We start from the raw sequence: 19,626 nt of genomic DNA, 5'->3' as shown, positions 1-19,626 counted from the left end.
AGCATTATATTTCAAGTTCTTCTAAAGGTGCAGTAGTCAGGTACCACATGCATGTGGGCCTGATGTAATTTAAAAACATATATACATATATTTCAATTCCCCTGTTCAAATTTTGGACTGCCATATTGACATTGTATCTAAATAGACCCTTAAAGACAACATATGTTCGATTCAGTATGGACATTTGCATATAAAACATTGCTTTATCGATAATTGTTGTCATATACACGTAAATGAGCAGTCTGGTGCTTATTTGAATATGAATGATGGTGTGTTTTCACAGGTTCACACTTGCAAACAGGTAAGCGGGTCATGACGTAGTGGACCAGGCAGACAGGCAGGCAGCCCCCCAGCACCACCTCCCCCACCCCCACCCACTGCCTCTCTCGCCTCCCAGCTGCGTCCGCCGCTGCCCCGTCTGGTCGCCCCGGCGTGCGCTCCCTTGCTCCGCTCTCTTCCCCGATCCCTCTCCCCGGACCCGAATCCCTCCCCGCCAGCTAACCTTCCCTCGGTTCCACCGCCCCCGCACCCTCCGGCACCCGCAAAAAAGAACCCCGTCGCCCCCCCACCCCGCCCGGTGAATGCAGCAGCGCGCCCCCACCACCACCCCGGTGAAAACAACATGACGGGCATCGCCGCCGCTTCCTTCTTCTCCAATTCGTGCAGGTTTGGAGGCTGCGGGCTCCAGTTCGAGTCTCTCGCCGAGCTCATCGTCCACATCGAGGACAATCACATCGGTGAGTCGGCCGTCGGTGGGTGTGGAGGGGGGTGTGTGGGGGTCTTGGACGAGCAATCGGCTTAGCCTCCAAGCTAGCTAGCCAGCTAAAGCCTCGTCAACTCGGGTTCCGCTACTGCCGCAGCGGGGTTTAGCGTCGACTTTATTTAGCGTTGAAAATGAAGCCGAGTGAGCGTTGTTTGGCGTCGGTGCCTAGATCGGGGTCGTCCGATCTGCCGATGCGACCCCGGTGGCGTTTGCGCGTAATTAGCATCCCGATCAGACAGCGGTTCCCCAGCTAACGTTTCAATGTTGGCCACCGATGAGGGCCTGCCCGATGCCCCTCGGTTAGCGGATCCAACACGTCCGCAAAGCGGCACCCTGAGCACAAATCACACTCATTGACGTGTGATTGCGTCCCTGTCATTTGACTTGGATGCATTTGTTTTATTATGACCCCCACCCCCCATCCACTAAAATGCACAAGTCAGAACTTGTTGCACTTTTCATAAAGTTTGTCCGCAATTGAGGACTGCCTGCAAGGCTTGAGGACTGCCTGCAAGGCTTTTCATTCCATCCACTCATCCAACCATTTCCTATAGGCTTATTTTGGTTGGGGGGGGGGGGGGTCTCCTTTCAGGATGAGTTGCAAGGTAATTCAGAGTAATAATTCCTCAGTGAGCAATGAAAAGCCATTAGATGTGGGTGGGGGGGGGGGGTGTTAAAAATTCACTTAGCATAAAGATTCATTTTCATTTGACCTGACTTTTTATAGATGTGTTTTAACCACAAATACATTACTAGAACCCTGTGACAAAATCCCCAACTCCATGCATAATTAACTCATTCCTTGCCATTGACAGTGATTGTTTACAAATCAATCTGAACATATCTGCCAGCCCTCCCGGTCAAAATGGAATGGACATCTATCACTGACAATAACAGCCTCCAAGAGTCTCCATAAGAGAATTTGAGATGACACCAAGGCCCTATTACTTTTAAAATGAAACTCCTCAACTCACTTCCTTGACATAGACATGCCCACAAGATGGTGCCAGAATGTTTCTGTCTGCGCCTCAAAACTCGCCAATATGTAAATTCCCATCTACAAGCGACAAATTGACAGTCATAACAAAGAACCCTACTACGCTTAATAAACAAAATTACGAGCTCATCAGTATTCTGGTGCAGTGGAACGAAGAGATGCACGACGGTGACCGTAGACGGAAACGTTTGTGCACCCGGTCGCTATGGCAACTGGCAGCTTCTAAAAGGGGGTCAGGAAGGCAGCGCTTTGGCGTCAAGCCGGCACACCTGCTGTCTGCTCCACAAAGAGCCCACGCGGCCGTGCCGTCGGTCGGGGTGAGGACACCCCATGTGATGTCACACCAGAACAGATGATGTGTTTGTAGGCCGGGTGGGGGGCTGCTCCAATCTGTGAATAGCGCTGACGTTCTTACCTCTGCTTCTAGTTAAGTCGAAAATGAGAAGAGAAGAAATATTTGTACACTCCCTTCAAATTGATAATTAGGCAAGGGTGGACCTCCAGCTCACCTGGTGGTAAAATGAATAGCTCTGTACACTCTCCTGGGTCAGCTATCAGTTGCCCATACAGGCCCCCCATCTGCCCCATAGTTTGACCTTTGCCCTCGGAGCCGTAGAGCCTGCTGACTGGTCATTTACCAGTCCGATTAATGACCGGCGCTCTGCTGGCTTTTAGTGCCACAGCTGGTCGTCAGTGGCTATGAAAGCTCCAAGTTTAATCGATAGCTGGCATGCGATTGGTTACCGCATCTGCCTGAGTGACAGAAGCATAGTTTTGTTTAATTATTGGCTGCTATTGGCGGTGATATTCATTTTGACTGCATTTATGGAATGTTTGTTGCAGTCAGTGATAGTGAATGTGTTCATGATTAATGTGTGTGAATGGCTTTCAAATTGTAATGTAACTTTCAGTTTAAATTGACATTTTCATACAATGACGTTTCAATATTATTACAGGACTAGTGGTATGTATGCCATGAATAGTTGAACTAAGTTAGTTGTGCTTAAAAGCATCACTACTACACAAGCCCTCTTTAAAAACCTTTTCTTGTAACAGCGCTGCCGTCTTGTGGTCGCACTACCACATTGCACCATGCACCCAAACTAGTTAGAGTGCTACAAACATGAAAACTAAACAACTCCGTGATAATATCCATTGACGACCTCATCCTTTAAAAACAGCGATGACACAAACATACACAACAACAACAACAATGACATAACTGTGCTCTTTAGATTGAGGAAGAAAAGCAGATTTAATTGTTGTCCCAATAGGTCAGGTGTGTGGAATGTGATGATGTCAGGCCGACCCGCCCGCATTCACATTGGGATTTCACCAACACACGCACCAACCTGCCCCGTCACCCCAACAAAGGCAGCACAAAGAATCTGAGCACAGTAGAGATTAAACAAGGGGAAAACACTTGAGGGCAAAGTAGGGAAATGCCAAATGGCTTCTTTTTTTCCATACTGTAAACAAGTCTGCCCCCATTTCCATGATGTTACTTACAATAGACAATAGCGCATCTGTGCTTTGCAATTTCACCCCAAAAAATGTTTTTACTTTAATAATCATATATACATATGTACTTGCAGTTTGCTTGACTTTAGCCTCTGCACTTAAAGTCCATTGTTAGAAAGGAAAATCGATTTAGCGGCCCCCTAGATGGCGCTCATAGCCTGACTAAAGTCTCCAACTTGGCCTTTCAAAAGCCACGTTGTTTCCCACTGACGTTGGCGAGGTGTGACACGGGAAAGGGTGTGCGTGAAGTGTACTATTTCCTGAATGACCTGTGAGGGTGTAGCGGCCCAATTAGTGTATCGGCATCTCCAAAGCGGAACTGTGGAAGCTCTCTTTTCACACCACGCAAGCCAGCTAACACATCATCATCGTGTGGCGGAAGTGGCCTGGGCCCCAAGTGCCACGCCACGCACCGCACAGTGTAATTACAGGGAACGTTACCTTTTTTGGGGGGGTTTGTTAGCCCCTCCCACATTCCCGTGCGTCGGCCTTCATCCGGTTGCCTGCTGCTCGAGAAACATGTTCAAATACTGCGTGTGGCTTAATTAGCAGCCTGCAAAACAAGCTGTGCATTCTTGGACGGCTTCCAAAACATGTGGAGACACACACATAAACACACATATGCACGTTTAGTTACAGGTTACATCGTAACAGCAGGGGGCGCTCATTTGCCACGCTGAAAAAAATCCGAAAACCAAAACGACGATAGGTTATCGAGAATCTGAGTGGTTCAACAGAAAAGTAAAGCTATGAAGGTTTCCTGCGCCGCAAGGCGAACAGACGTCGTAAATATGGCGCCCGTTGAAAACCCGCACCTGGCTCACCTCACAGACATCGTCACCGCATAAAACCGACTGCGTTGCTGGTTCACAATCCTTTGAATCGTTGGTAGACATGTAAAAAGCCCCCGCTTAGTGACTTTTATGGTCCTTTTGTCACCACGTTAGTTGTTTGTCAGTGTTAGCATCCAGAATATGGCACCTAAAAAACGCTCACATCTGACAACCATTACATGACACACACGAATTGTGGATCCCATCAATTCCTTAGCTCAACACTGGATGGCGGTAGTGCTTCGCAGTAGCCCTATCCTGAGGCCCCCCCATTGCTTGGTAAGGAGACTTCCTTTTTTTGATGTGAAATTGTTAATGGCACTCCCCTCGGGCAATGGAAGTCACCCTAAAGTCCGTTTGTGTGTGTTTTCCAAGTACACTGTATACATTCATCCTTTGGTCCCGTGCGAAAGTCTTTTTTTCGCCGCTCTCAAGACACAAAGTCTGGGAAGGGCAGCGTGCTGCATTCACAGAGGGCCTTATCGCCACTCGTGACCGTCTTCCGTGCCGTGTTTGTCACTCGCCCTTCTGAATGGTCGCCATTTATCCGACAAATCAGTCCACTTTTTCAATGGGGAATCTCTCTCTGTTTCAGACACTGATCCTCGAGTTCTGGAGAAACAAGAACAGCAGCAACCCACCTACTTGGCCCTCAGCTACATCAACAGGTATACCAACCGCCACCTTTAGGGGGCAGCGTGGGTCTGCCGGCGCCGATCTGGCCCTTTGCGTGCTTTCAATTCGCCAAAGGCGGGCAGCCGTCGAAATAATGACGGATGTCTTCCCATCGACGGCATGACTCATTCACAGAGCGGGGGGTGGGGGGGGTTGCACTCCGAAGACATTAGACGCCTGATTCAGGATGACGACCCAAGCGCTGTTTTGTGGCGAACCGATACGTCACATGACTCTTAAATCACTCCGAGCCACAACATGAAAAAAATGTTAGTGCCTAAAGAGACATTTTTTTTTAATCTTTGAGGGCATTAAAACCTTTTTTCTTACCGACACAGACGTCCAATCTAATTAATCTAATCTAAACAGCGCCCCTTTGTCCTCAGGTTCATGACAGACGCAGCACGGCGAGAACAGGAGACCCTGAAGAAGAAAGCGGCGCCTAAACTTTCGCTGTCCATCACGGGCGCCGTGTCCAGAAACAGTACAGCCACGCCCCCTCGCCATACTAGCGGCAACCTGACGCCGCCCGTCACGCCCCCCATCACTCCTTCCTCGTCCTTCCGCAGCAGCACGCCGACAGGTACGACAGGTGTGTGTGCGTGCGCCCCAAATGCGGGAAGAGTTTATTTTCGTCTCTAAGATACATTCAAAGAAGATGAATTATCAAAAATGTGCATTTTCATTTCAGTCATTGATCACTGCCATTTCTCCCAGTCAGATTACAATAGTATATAGCATATATAATATATTTTCTGAGCACTACATGATATCTTTTCTAATAATATATAAAAAAAAATCTCTATTGGTAAAGGTGCTACAATGGGAAAATAAATCCAGTTTATTTTCATTTCAATGTTAAAAAACAGTTTAAAATATGTCTTTTTTAAAAAGTTATGAGCCTGGCCACAGAACTCATCCACTAAGTAAATCACTATATGTTGAAAAATGCTAACACCACTTGCCTTAAGCAAATTCGTCATCTTGGTATGTGAATAGTATTCGTCTTTGTGCACACACAGAAAAACTAAGATGAGTTCTTTCTAGCCCATTAGACTGTGTGTGTGTGTGTGTGTTTTAAATAAAAAGGACTCCTGCCGCGAGCAGACCAGTCAACACTCTTCTAATTACATAGCAGCTGTCATGCTGTGTGTTCAAAATGGGCCCCGTGTGTACACACACACACACACACACACACACACTTGCACAAATCGGCCCAAATGGTTCCCAAAACTAGTGTTAGGTCTGCACTTTTCCACACGTGCCAGAGTACCTAGCATCCATTTCCTCTTGCTGTGGTGCAGCGTATCCTGCGAGACAGCGGGGGGCCGGCGCGCCCAAACTTTTTCCCGGCCTGGGTGACGGGAATTGCTCCCATTTAATGTTCTCCCCGAATACGACAGCATATTTACTACAGGCCTTGGCGTGTTTTCAGGGAGCGAATACGACGAAGAGGAGGTGGACTACGAGGAGTCGGACAGCGACGAATCGTGGACCACCGAGAGCGCCATCAGCTCTGAATCCATACTTAGCTCCATGTGCATGAACGGTGGAGAGGAGAAACCGTTTGCCTGCCCCGTGCCGGGCTGCAAAAAGAGATACAAGGTGAGTGAGCAAAATGTGGAAAGCGCAATTCATTCATTTTCTCCATATTTATAACCAAAAATTAGATCACTTGTTTTTATATTAAAAAAAACAAACGACTCCCACTACCTAGGCATTAGGCACATACTGTTTATATCAGGGGTAGGGAACCTATGGCTCAGGAGCCATATGTGGCTCTTTTGATGGGTGCCTTTTTAAATCATAGTTTTTCTTCATTAGACTATTTTATATAAATGTAATGGTGATAAATTATATAATGTTAAAAATCCTGTTTATTTATTGAAGTAGTGCAACTTTGTGAAATGGGGCGCCCACTACATGATAAATAATTTTATAAAAATAAAAATGTTAGACATACAATACACTACTATTGCACTGAGAATGAATTAGCCACAAACAAAGGCATTAACCTAACAACTAAATATGAATGACATTATATTTAAAGCCATGCTAGGAATTCCAGCATCAATTATTGGTCAGTGAGGACAGTCTAACCTGTGTGGTGAGTAATGCATCCTTAACAATTGAAATACAAAATAATTTGTTTTCATTTGTTAGCTATTTCAATGGTCTAATTCCAGTCCCCCATTTACATTCATAATAACAGTTGTAGTTGGTCATCACACAATTGAAAACACACTATATCCAATTATTATGGTGATATTTGACTGAATTTATGAAAGATAAACAACATTTTCCCTGACACGCTAAGTGTCAAAAAGTGAGCCAAAAGTTCCCAAGAATAAAATCAGTCAGTCAGTCACCCTCGACACAACTTGATTGAGGCCCGCTCAGAATAATGACATTTTTACTACATCGTTTAACGTTATTTCAATGTCACATTGACACATGTGAACATGACGGAACACTTTATGACCCGCAGACATTTTTATGGACGCGTTCCCAATTGCTCCTGAAGATTTATGCTTATTAAAAAACAAAAAAAAAACTAAAGACATTGGCATTGTGCACTTGCAGAACGTGAACGGCATCAAGTACCACGCCAAGAATGGCCACCGCACGCAAATCCGTGTGAGGAAGCCGTTCAAATGCCGTTGTGGGAAGAGCTACAAGACGTCGCAGGGCCTGAGGCATCACACCATCAACTTCCACCCGCCCGTCTCCACGGAAATCCTGCGCAAGATTCAAGGCTAGGCTCCTCCCCCTGAAAGGTTCCTCTCCTCACACTAAAAACAAAAAATGCATGCTTTAAGTTCTTTCCCTATGAGTTCCTTCTTATCTTATCTTATATCACTCGTATTTCCAAAAGTATATCTTTGCATTATTTTTGATTGTACATTTGCACATTTCGTATATGCTATCAGTTATTTTTTTCACATTTTAACTTGGTGCTAAAGGAAGTGAGCGAGCGAGAAAGAGAGCGAAAACGCAACCAAGCCCCGCCCCCTTCGCACAATTTATACCTCCTTGTTTCCTTTTTTTTTGCCTTTTGTTTATCAACTTTTAAGTTATATTACAAATCGATATATTGCTATATAAACAGTAGACACATAGTTGTATATACAAAAAAAAACTATAAGCCTATACACGAATAGTTACATTTTATTTGCAAGCTTTATTTTATATACTTTTTCTCGTCAGTATTTTTGGCCCTGAAGTTTCAGATATTTTTCTAATACGCCGGCTAATTTTTTCCTAATATGGGAAAAATATCAATAAGATAATAATGTGAGTGTATTGTTGCTACATGAGGAGAAAAAGTCCATTTTAAAGTTTTATAATGATGTTAAAACGGCAGTTATTCGATTTTTTTTACAAGCTATAATGGTGATACTGGACTTTTTTTTCCTAATGTGGCTGTAATACACCTTCATAAATATTTGCAATCTGTTTTTTTCCCCTCTTTCATAGCAAGTTTCATTTATCAATCATGTCATTCCAGTTGCCAACATTTTTGACATTTTTTCCATGATGGTTGCCAACAGCTCTCCACTGCCAAAACATCCACCATAACATGTGCCTGAATGGGGGGAGAAAAAGGGTGAGGAGAGGGCGTATCTCATCACCCTAAACAAAAAAAAAAAGAAGGAAAATGGGTGTACGTACGTTGAATGTTTTACGCATGCACTCATAAGGGTGATTTGTACAAAAAAAGAAGAGATTAGCAGCTACAACCCGTTTTTTGTGCCACGAGAGCATTCCAATTGCGCGTAGGGGAAAGTGCACGCATATCAAGACGTCAGCTTCGAGTGTTTTTGTGCCGTTTAGTGCGATTGTGTCATGTGGGTGTGCCAGCTCAATCCTGTGGAGCAGGAAAGAGCGCCACCTACACGTCGTCCCTTTTTTTAAAGGAGCGGAAAAGGTCCATTTTGTGCATTAAGAAAAGTCCCATCCGCGGCGAAAGAAGAGTGATGACTGTCGCCACGGTAACGATTCCACGTCCCCCCCTCTGGACAATGAGAGTACAGTATTAGACGTGGGAGGGAGGGGGGGTAAAAGGCGAGGAGTCCCATATTTACAATGTACAGTGAATGTATCGTAAGGTGTCCTTTTGTCAAGTGCTTTTAAATTATATTTTCGTATGTAATGTGGACTTAAGTGTTTTGTATCGGGGGAAGGGTGTATCGTCTTTCATATAAAAGAGAAGCTGCTTCAATGTAAAGACAGGTGCCAGCCTGGAAAAAAATGCAAAAAATAAAGACTTACGGTCAAGTCGTTTTATGGGTAAGCTCATTTATTATTCATCAAGGGTTGTTGTTGTTTTTTTGATGAATGTGGAAATGACACTTGGTGTACTTTTCAGGAGAATATGGAGGAATATGGCCACACGTGAGTAGTAACCATACACGTCACACGTTTCCATTTATGTACATTACATTCAGAATAAAGCCTTGTTTAGTGCAGATACATTAAAATGTAATGTTTTTTTTCTTTTGACGTTTCAACGCCATGGAAAGCCAATCTTAACAGACACGATGCTTTATTCCCGTCAATGGCGATGGATGTTAAATCCTCTTCCCTGAGGCAGAGCAGCGTAATGGTTCGGAAGCGATTGAGCTCACGATGACACTTATTTCAATTCTTTTTACACAGTCATTTCTCCATTTTTTTAAATACAATATCCACATGCAATAGCAAGTGGGGGACAAAATGAGCTGACAAATTTGGAAGGAAAAAAAAAAGCCTTTGCGTGTCTCCCTTATTGTAACCTGCAACAAAAATAATTAAATACTACGGATGATTGTACACTTGACGACACAAAACGGCAATGGTCGCCCCCGTTACTCGATCTGGTCAAAGTTGAGCACGTGGCCGTCAAAGTGCGTGAGGACGTGCCTCTCGAAGACGCGTTGATGGCATTCGAGGGGGAATTGCTCGGCGCACACGGGGCAAACCTTCCAGTGGCTTTCAACGTGCTGCTCGAAGCTGCGCTGCTCAAAGTGGGGAGGGAAGATCACCTCGCACAGAGGGCAGCGTTTGTGCACGTGGTTGCTGGGGGATGACAATGGCAGCCAATCAGTTCAACGTAACACTTAAAATCCCACCAAACCAACAGAAAATCAACTGGAAATGGCCAAAAACCAACAGGAACCAAAAAAAACAAACAAACAAGAAGCCTCCTTCAAAATCATTAGGAAATTATCCAACATTTACAATAAGTAACCCTTAGGAAATCATCCAAAATTGACCATAAGTAACCCACAAATACCCCAAAAATGGAAGTGATGCAAAATGCCACACTCTAAAAACAACTACATTAAAACGATTTTAAAATGTGTTATCTAAATACCCTTAAATGTTCAAAATGACCCCTAAAAGTGCCATCAAAATCACTTAATTCTATGTAATTAAGAAGACTTCAAGAATAGTTGAAGCTGAAATAATATGCATGTTCTCAAATGTAATTGTCATTTCTTCTAACAACACTAGGGGCACTCGTCTACCAGAAATGATCCAGTACACTTGTAAGTAGTATCAGTGCATTGAAATCTTAAATGGTTGAATATGTATGTGATATTTTTAATTTCAGATATAACCTATATTGAGGACATCCTGCTTTTTAACAAAGTCTTGTAAGGCAGCTGTTGTGTCAATGTACAACTATTTTATATGTTGTGAACCAACCTGGACTCAAAGCAGAAGGCGGCCCTTGCTTCGTCCCTTTTCCCGGGTGGATGGTCGCACGACGCCTGAGCTCCGTCACCCCTCTATGCACGGAAAGTAAACAAAAAGTAAGTTGTCGCTGGGCGGCTCGGTGGAAGTATTTCCTCGCTTACGTCATGTGCTTCTTTAGGTGGCTCCTCCGCAGTCTTCGGGGGGCTGGTGCTGCGTGAAGGCTGGATGCGGACCACCTCTTGGGCCCAGCCCGCCCCGGGGTTGGAAATGGGGTCCGTTGGAGTGATTGGCGGCGCGCAGGGAGTGGCACAAGGCGGGGCTTCGGGTGGAGGCCGAATCAATTGCTCCGGAGAAAGAGAGATGTCTGTTTCCTGGTCTAAAAAAAAGTCAAGGTAAAGTTTTTTTCCAGTTTCCTATTAGAAATATACCGTATTTTCCGGACTATAAGTCGCACTTTTTCACATTTAGGCTGGGTCTATGACTTATAATTTTTATTTTATTTTTTGCGACTTAAGAATCCAAAAAAAATAGGCTACCTTGCGTGTCATGGTCGGCGTACGGGTTCCCAAACTGCAGTTCCGCGGGCCTTCGTGGCACCAACGGAGGCGGCGAGGGGTCTTGCGGGTACGGTAGCGGGTACCTCATCACCAAAGCCCGCCCCACGTCCGCCTCCTCATCGCGGACATCTTGCTCCCGACTTAAAAAGTAATGCAATTCCTTGAAAAGAAGTCAAAAGGATTCAACTTTAGTTTCCTTCTTCACTGACGTCGCCCTTTGTGATAATATGTGCGGCTTTAGCATTAGTCTTCTACTCATTACTGTAATAGGTGTCAGACTTTGGCTCCATCACCCCCTCCCCGACCTCCACAGATGACTTCATTAGTGCTCTGTTAGCAGGTTTAACATTTAAACCAGGGTTGGCTAGGTGAAACAGACACGCCGCCTGGCATTTGCATGGAGAGATTAATTAGCGGGGGAGGTCGGGGAATGGAACCACGCCACTAAAGAGCACACGTGTGTTCGTGCAGAATGGAAAAATAATAATATAGCCTTTAAAATGGGATTTTAAGGGTGCCTGGAAATGAGTGCCAGTTTCAAATCCAGTTTCTACCTCTTGTAGCCTTTCTTTGTCCTCCAAAGCCCGGGCAAGGTCTTGTTTCAACTCCATCACCTCATTGGTCCGTTCTGCCATTTGAACCTTACACACACACACACACAACAAGAAGTTATAGCAACCTAGTGGCCATCTCGTCTCTTATTTCATCCCCAAAAACCCTTCGCGTCTGTCTGTCTGTCCGGACGGCTTTGCCAACTCTTGAATAGTGTTTGCTTTTTCTGTTTTTCTTTTTTTTTGGGCCCCCTTCTTCCAAATTCCCTTTCATCTCCTTCGGTGAAAGCCCCGAGGGGATTTACGGCACGGCATTAGGAGGGTGAAGTTCAGGTGGGGAACGAATGCGACTGTCCGTCTGCCTCTCTAACTTCAGCCATGATGTAAATAGTCGTAAAACATGGCGGGTGGGGGTCCCCTACTCAGACGGGAGGTCCGATCAAAGACCAGGGAGGGAGGGGGCTCATGCTTAAAAGTGCTGTTAAGTTAAGATTGCTTACAGTTGGATTTATTGAACGGCGATTGGCGTCCAATCCATCGCAACTCCAATTCCGATGGATGGGACGCCAATCCCCGGTGAGCACTCACTCGAAATCGTTCCTCCTCATTGGCCAGCCGCTGTTGGAGCGTCTCGTTAATGGCGCACTGCTCCTTCCACTTTTCTTCCATTAGTGCTAGCTCCTCCTCCACAGAGGGGCTTTGTGGCGCCGTTTCTTCTTCTTCGTCTTCGTCTTCGTCTTCTTCCTGTCTGACCCCCTCCTCCTCCCTCGCCGCGTCCTTTTCTTCCCCGGCACCCGCCCACTTGGACGGGACCTCCACCCAGCTGGTCATTCGCAGGCTGTCCTCCCTCCTCTCATCGCGTTCTCCTTCCGGGGCCGACTTGTCGTCGTCCCGCTTAACTCCCGCAATGTCCGCGGTGGTGCTTGGGTTTTCTAGTTCAGTGCTGATTGTCAAGGTAGACGCCTCTTGGAGGGCAATAATTCCTATTAAAAAAAAAAAGAAAAATTCTGATTAATATCTAAAGGGGAAAATAGTTTAAATTATTTTTTTTTGTGCATTGGCCAAATGCAATTATTATCACAATTATATTCTAATTCAACTCAATTTTAAATCATGTGTAGGTTTTTTTTTATGTTACTTTCATATGTAATGGCTGAGGCGTACATTTTTTTATCTTTTTAAGGAATTTCAAATATTCATTCCTCAATTCCAAATCAGTAAATTCGCGGGTATGAGCATACCCGCCGTGGGTGAATCCGGAGTTGGGGTCAGCGGTTCTGGGACCGTCTCGGTAGACGCGTTTCTCTTGTGCTCCTGCGTACAGCAGAAAAATAGCGTGCAAATATGTGGGTGATTCCTGCTTGGGTTTTTTTTTTTTTGGTCTTTCTGGTTCCACGGCAAAGTCACTCACCGCGTGCGACTCGCCGGCGTTGAGTTTGGCCACCTGCCTGCGCAGCCGCTGGCACTCTCGGTATTTCTCTTTGTAATGTTCGGCCGCCATGTGCAAACGCAACTTTAGTTCTTCCACTTCTCGCTGCAGTTCGGCTTCTGCTTCCGACACGACCAGCGTGTTTGTGGCCGCCTCGCCCTGAAAAAATGACAACTAAAATGTTGATGCGCCAATAGTTACTCCAATGGGTTAACGAACGACAAACTGCCACCTTGCGCGTGGCGCTTCGCATGCGATCCAGCTGCTCCTCCATATTTTGGCATTCGGCCTGTGCGTCGGAAAGGCTGGCACGAAGTTTGTCCACCTCCAGGCGGGCGCGGTACAGCTCCGTCACGGAGTGTTCGCGAGCGCCGGTCGAGTCGCGGAGCTCCGAGGCTAGAAGGGATGCTTGTTGGCGGGATGCCGCCAACTGCTCCTCGGCCTGGCGTAGCCTCTCCCGCACGTGTGCTAACTCGGCCTGGAAAAAAATTGTTACTTTTAACATTTGGGGGTTTTAATGCAATAGAAAAAGATCAGGTGGATGCTAGCTGAGGGCTAAGGCTAGACATGAGTTTTAGCTTGTTCATATCTTTTAATCTAGTGATAATATATACTGATGAAACTGTTATGCTAGTATTTTTTGAAGCTTGCCTTGTCATCTTTGAGTATGAGCAACTCCTTCTCCAAATTATCCCGTTGTGCCGCACAGATCCGGAGCCGCTCCAACTCCTCCTGGAACTGAGCGATGGTCACCTCCCGGTTGAGCTCCACCGCCTTCAGCATCTGCAGCTCGGCACTCAGCTTGGTGTTTTCCAGTTCGGTGCCCCGCAGGTGAACCTGCACAGGTACGAATCCCAAAAACAAAAGCTCAGAGCAACTCTTTGCGGGTCAACAAATATCTCCTCCTACCTTGTAAAGATCTCTGTCGTCCTTTTCATTCTTCAACTGGATCTCCAAATGATCCCTCTCCCCCGTCAGCTTGTTGAAACGGTCACGTAAACTAGAAAGTACAAAATCCAGACTTTATTTGCCTTGTTTACCAGACGTACTTTCCTCCAAAATGGTTTCTACGTTACCAGTCCAGCTCAGTCTCTTTCTGTAGACCTCGCTGTGTGACTCCCAACAAGTCCTCCTCCAGCTGCCGTACTCGATCGCTGGCCTCCGTTAGCCTCCTTCTGGCCTCCTCGCGTTCCTCCGACAGACTTTGCGAGGAACGCAGGAGCTCCTGGAGGAAGGGTAGATAGGTTAGGGTAGGGTAGGGTTAGGTTAGGGTAGGGTTAGAGTAGATTAGGGTAGGGTTAGAGTAGATTAGGGTAGGGTTAGAGTAGATTAGGGTAAGTTAGGGTAGGTTAGGGTATGTTAGGGTAGGTTAGGGTTAGGGTAGGTCAGGGTTAGAGTAAGAGTTTAATATCTAAATGCATTTGACATCCCTAACGGCGACCAAAAGACAGGCGGCCAAAAGACCAGCGACCAAACGTCCGAGCACCTTAAAAGTTCCGTTCGACTTGTTCACAGTCGGTAATAAATAATATTTATTTTCTTCACGTGCTCTTTGGTAACTTGTTGCAACTTGCGCTGGAGTAGCAGAGCGCAATAAATCACAAATAATATCATTCGTCACCACAGAGGAACTTTTCCACACCCTCAATTGTAATTCAAAGTGGACATGCAAACGGTTGTCGCTTCAGGGCATTGCAACATCAGTATGATTTTTTTTTTTTGGCAGCAGTTTGGGAGGCACTTTAACACTTCATAAAGACCTTATAAAAAGTGTAGTCATAAAATTAGCAACCACAAAAAAAATGTACTTAGCATTTCATGTAAAACTCACAAAAAGATTTTCATCGGGCATAACACGCCTGATGCAAAAGAAAAAAAAATGGACGCACGCGTCCACTAGTCGTATATCAACAAACGGAAAAAGGAAGTTGAGTGGTAATGAGAGAGCGTGCGGATTTCCAACCCGTAATTTATAGTCATTTTGCCTTTAGTGAAAAGCCAAACAAAGACAATTCTAACTCAAAGCAGCCTGCTTTGAATTTTAGGCCTTAGTGCGCCGCTAGAGGGCGATAGCACACAAGCATCAAAAACTGGACTATCGGAAGCCCTTTTAGGCCAACTAGTTTATCGTTCAAGTTAGCATTTGCGTTAGATTATTGTTTATATCTTCGTTTAACCAATCGTGTTTAACTGACGTTTATCGCTGTCAATGGCGTCGAAGGGGATTTAACATTTAACCTGGTTGTGTGTTCGGAGAAGGCAGCACGTCTCCCTTTCTTGTTCCCGTTCGCGGGAAAGACGCTTCTGTTCGTCCTGCAGCTGCTGGTTTTCTTCTTGGAGGAGCCGCATTGATTTCCGGAGCTCCTTCAGCTCCTGATGCGTCTCCTCCACGCGCTAAGAAAAGGGAAATAACGAAATGGGGCGATAGTTAACGGGCGCTATGGTGATTTTTTCCCGTTTTTCGTACCTCCAGCAAGCCACTTTTGTTGGTGACCACCAATATGTCGGAATTGCTGTCTTCTTCACTGACAGTAAGAAGTTCTTCTTCGGTGGGCGTGGCCGACCTGAACTGGAAGGGTGTACTGGCCCCTCTGATGTCACCACCATGTGTCACGTAACAGAACTGGTAGAATTCCCCGTCAGATTTTGGAACGTAATAACCTGAGTGAAACATGACAATAGATGGATTAGTTGGATTATGCTTGCCGTTAAACCGCAAATTGATTCATTGTAATGCTTTGAGGAATGAGGATGTGGAAAAATAGTTGATTTTGGCGGTGGTTCATATTGAAAAATTGACGGTTGACTTTAGTTGGCCAACTTTAAAAATTAAGGAATAAACAAAATGACCTAATATGGAGTCGATGTGACAAATCAGGATAAAGTGAATTTTAGAAGTTTTGCCATATTGCCCAGGCCTAATATGCCTCCTACACTTTTTTAAAAAATAATATTTTTTTACTGTTTTGCATTATTAACTACTAACTTTCTTCTTTTAAAAAAAAATGTCTAGTACTAACGAGGCTAAAATATACAGGAGTTTATGTTAACCATTTTTTAACTAAGTTTCCCTCCAGTGCAGGAAATCCGTCTGCAAACTTCTTTTATGGACTAACGACATAACCACAGCATGCGCTCATATTTTCTTTCTGTAATATCTGACCATTTTGGGCCCAGTAAATCCAGTTGCATACTGGCCATAACTTTAAGTCCATGTGTGTGTGAGAGTGTGTGTGTGTGTGTGTGTGTGTGTGTGTGTGTGTGTGTGTGTGTGTGTGTGTGTGTGTGTGTGTGTGTGTGTGTGTGTGTGTGTGTGTGTGTGTGTGTGTGTGTGTGTGTATGGTTGGTTTGAAGGTGCTCAGGTCCCGGTTATGTTTCCTGATTAAATAAAAGTGCTCTTTTAATACGCGTCATAAAATGCTAAAGTTATTTGGGAAAAAATCAAGCGTGTGTAATTGGCTAGTGTATACCTTGGAACACCACACTTCTGTTCACAGTACTTCCCGGCTCGTATTTTTCAGGCATGGGGGACCACATGAAGGTGTAGTAATCTCGAGCTGTGCTCCAGCCAACCTGAGGACGACACAAGTCAAGGTAAGAGTCAAATTCTCTTCTTTTTACATTTAAATCTATTTTGACTGTGAGGGCCAATCACTAAAATTAATTTCACCTTTTTAATATTTATTTAAGTATAATAGAATGGCATCTTAGTCACATTAACATATTAATGTTAGCTACAATTTAATACATGAACTATTATGCTTCACAATATTTTTTCTGTATGTTTAGAAATAGGTCGTTTTTTATTCAGTTTGAATGTTTTGTAATGATGGAATTTTAAAATTAAAACTGTACTTTTTAAATGTTAGTTTTTTAAAATTGCGGTATCATGATAAGATTTTTTTAGGCGATATTTGACTTAAAAAGGGATTTTTGTATGTATTTTTAGTTGCAAAAAAAATTAGATTATGCTAAATCCTAATCTTAATTCTAAATATTTTTATAAACTGCTATAAAAAAACGATGTCCCAAACATTTTAGTTTAAAAGCATTACCATTGCAACATATTTAAATCTTACAATCCTCCCAACCTCTCCTGAAAACCACAACAACCACAAGAATCGTCCTCTATGATACAACATAAATAAAGGCCTATAAAAAAATACTGAATCAACTCTTTAAAACCCAGAAATAAATCAACAAAGGACCACAATAGAAAAAACACTGCTTTTTCTCCTCTCTTTGGCGCCTGTTTGGCTTTCTTAAAATGAGGCTTTCATGGGAGGTGTCAGTCTACAGTTTACACTGCAGCTGTGTGTGAGAGTGTGTATACGCGCCAAAACTGTAGCTAGGGTTAAAAAAAGGAGGGTGGGGTGGTGTAATGTGACAATTTGACACAAAATGCCATGGAAAAGACGTTGTATGCTGCTATGTGGCACTTAACCAAAGTAAGATTCGAACCCGTGCCACGCGAGGGGAAAAAAATGCGGCGACACGAGTATCTCGTGTACGTCCTCTCGCTGTCGGCCTCCCGCCAGATCAGCTTGTCCGCTCACGCGTGCTTGCGTTACAGTGAGGAAACATAAATAATTTTGCTAATTGCAGAGTGAAGGTGACTGACAACGGCCTTCGGTATGGTGCGGCATTCCAGCACAGCACTCGTGTTATAAAGTAATCACAGGCATGGCGTCTATCAATCATTCAGCCAAAGGGGTGAGGGAACAGCGCGATGACACCTAAATTACACACCCGCGCCATTGGGTTTCTCCCTGCTCACCTGGCAAAACATGCCACGACCAAAAATCTTCCACGGGGCTTTTTTAGACAGCTGTTTGCATTGGAGAAACTAAAAATTAAAAATAAGAAGTCTAAAAAAAGGTAAAAACTAAAGTAAATGGTTGAATAAGGGGATTATATTCAAGGTTTGTTGGAAAAAGGAATACTAGACAAAAGATGGTAGGCTTGGAACAGTGTGTTTATGATCGACAGGTTGTGAATAGTAGTGGCCGCTAGGGGGCATCGGTGCACAAGTCAATTCAACTGCGTGAGTCATTGACGTGAAAAATAATGTGAGAATCACGCTGCGTGTTGTTGTTTATTTCACGGGTTTTACGGTAATAGACTCCCAATTTATTTGCGCTGTGAGGCCTTTTACATTTCAAATGGATTGGACGTCTATTCCAGTAGATGGCAGTGAAACATGACCGTTCATTAAAGTTTAATTAGCACAAACCGTTACCAATACACTTTTGGCAAATAAACTTTATTCCTTTTTAATTGGAGCGGCAGATTTGATGTCAATGATAAAATGTTTTTGTATCGTGACTTTATGGAGACATTTCATTTGGTGCTTTTAATTGGGATGACGATTAAGAGTAAAAGAGTGGATGGAAATGGGAGATTGGAGCTTGATTTACCTTAAAAATGCCCACCCAGTCCTTGAAGTGAGGTGTGATGTAAGGGGTGAGAGTGTAGCGACATTCCAGGGGTGCTTGAGGCAGGAAACTTTTGCCGACGTTTTGGAATATGACATGAGCAAAATTGGACGTTTCCATGATACTCATGACACTGCTGCCAGGTGAGGAATCCACCACCTGGAATGAGGACATGGTCTCTTCTTGCTCACTTCATTGGTCTAGAAAAAGATGCAGAGAAACTATTTATTTCCTGCTACAAAAATATAGTTTACTTTCATTTGCCTATTGACACAAAAGAGATCAGGGGAGGTGAGAGGCTCTTTAAAAAAACATATATTATGTCATTTTTAAGCTTTAATGTTTGGGAAAAGTCATGAAAGCACATAACAAAATATACATAGTCTAAAAACGCTTTGAAGTGATTAAAGACAGACTTTATTTCTTTTAAATGAGATTCAATTTAATAGTTTTTTGCTATTTCCTATGTAAATTAATAATACAGTACTATACCTATCATATAATATACTAATCCAAAATACTGCATTCTATTGTTTTGATGGTGTTGCGTTCGATTGCCCTCGGAAAGAGAAACACTGCTTTACAGTGCGTTACTTTATATTAACTATTTGTAGAAATCAAAGCCAATAGAAAGCTGATATTGATATATTGTCAAATCCGAAGCCTTGTTATAGTGTCCTGAGCCGATCTTGCTGTAAATACGCAGTCATCTCAATTCTATTGGCTAAGTAGCTACGTAAGCCTGGGAACAGGCCATGTCATGTCAAGTCTTTAGCTGGCTAAATATGGCTTGAGTCAGCAGGCTAGCAGAAACAATGGTTCGATCGCCGGCGTCGCGGCCGCCCCATTGGCTTCGGCATCACATTTCTAAGTACTGCAAGTGGGAAAACAGAGGAATAGCTCACGAGCGGTTCGTTGTTTTGGTCCCTGTCCTGTCTGCGATGTTATGGAAGCGCGGAGGAGGAGGAGGAGGATGCACCGCTTCCTGAAAGCAAACGATAGATAACTTCCGGGATGATGCGATGACGAGAGATGCTGAGGGAGACATTCAAAAATAAAACACAAGAAATCATAGAAAAATGTTACTTTTAAGTAGTGTACCCTTAAAACAGCGATCGGGGGGATATATCTGTGTTAATTTGAAAGCATGTACGACTGAAGGGCAATGAAAACAAACCATAGT

General features: G+C 44.1%; 2 protein-coding genes across 3 annotated transcripts; one reads left to right on the top strand and one right to left on the bottom strand.

Annotated features, from left to right (window-relative positions):
• Positions 1–381: 381 nt before the first annotated feature.
• On the top strand, positions 382–9,072 carry LOC144214537 (juxtaposed with another zinc finger protein 1). 2 transcript variants are annotated; one of them, XM_077742993.1, is made up of 5 exons: positions 382–737; positions 4,710–4,782; positions 5,176–5,381; positions 6,225–6,394; positions 7,373–9,072. In XM_077742993.1, the coding sequence occupies exons 1-5, from the start codon at positions 623–625 to the stop codon at positions 7,547–7,549; spliced, it is 741 nt and encodes a 246-aa protein (XP_077599119.1). In that variant the 5' UTR covers positions 382–622; the 3' UTR covers positions 7,550–9,072. The 2 variants fall into 2 exon arrangements, with proteins under 2 accessions (XP_077599119.1, XP_077599120.1); XM_077742994.1 differs by having other exon boundaries at positions 384–737; positions 5,176–5,372.
• On the bottom strand, positions 9,069–19,492 carry tax1bp1a (Tax1 (human T-cell leukemia virus type I) binding protein 1a). Its single transcript, XM_077742995.1, has 17 exons — positions 19,349–19,492; positions 18,426–18,643; positions 16,479–16,581; positions 15,476–15,669; positions 15,247–15,402; positions 14,085–14,233; positions 13,918–14,008; positions 13,660–13,845; positions 13,241–13,486; positions 12,991–13,167; positions 12,821–12,893; positions 12,168–12,562; positions 11,583–11,669; positions 11,008–11,188; positions 10,633–10,847; positions 10,481–10,563; positions 9,069–9,847 (listed from the first exon to the last, which is right to left on the bottom strand). Exons 2-17 carry the CDS (start codon positions 18,615–18,617, stop codon positions 9,637–9,639), a joined length of 2,739 nt encoding a protein of 912 aa, XP_077599121.1. The 5' UTR covers positions 18,618–18,643; positions 19,349–19,492; the 3' UTR covers positions 9,069–9,636.
• Positions 19,493–19,626: the final 134 nt, after the last annotated feature.

The sequence above is a fragment of the Stigmatopora nigra genome, chromosome 21, assembly GCF_051989575.1.
Source record: "Stigmatopora nigra isolate UIUO_SnigA chromosome 21, RoL_Snig_1.1, whole genome shotgun sequence".
NCBI lineage: Eukaryota > Metazoa > Chordata > Actinopteri > Syngnathiformes > Syngnathidae > Stigmatopora > Stigmatopora nigra.
Note: the sequence above shows the minus strand (reverse complement) of the source record. Positions and strands in the feature narration are given on the sequence as shown.

What these genes read in the sequence shown, in the direction of transcription:
- LOC144214537 (XM_077742993.1), top strand. Translation starts at nt 623, where the DNA reads ATGACGGGCATCGCCGCCGCTTCCTTCTTCTCCAATTCGTGCAGGTTT. An exon ending in CACGCCGACAGGTACGACAG is followed by an intron (nt 5,382 to 6,224) that starts GTGTGTGTGCGT and finishes GCGTGTTTTCAG; the next exon opens with GGAGCGAATACGACGAAGAG. An exon ending in GCTGCAAAAAGAGATACAAG is followed by an intron (nt 6,395 to 7,372) that starts GTGAGTGAGCAA and finishes GTGCACTTGCAG; the next exon opens with AACGTGAACGGCATCAAGTA.
- tax1bp1a (XM_077742995.1), bottom strand. Translation starts at nt 18,617, where the DNA reads ATGTCCTCATTCCAGGTGGTGGATTCCTCACCTGGCAGCAGTGTCATG. An exon ending in ACAAAAGTGGCTTGCTGGAG is followed by an intron (nt 15,403 to 15,475) that starts GTACGAAAAACG and finishes CCCTTTTCTTAG; the next exon opens with CGCGTGGAGGAGACGCATCA. An exon ending in TCATACTCAAAGATGACAAG is followed by an intron (nt 13,487 to 13,659) that starts GCAAGCTTCAAA and finishes ATTTTTTTCCAG; the next exon opens with GCCGAGTTAGCACACGTGCG.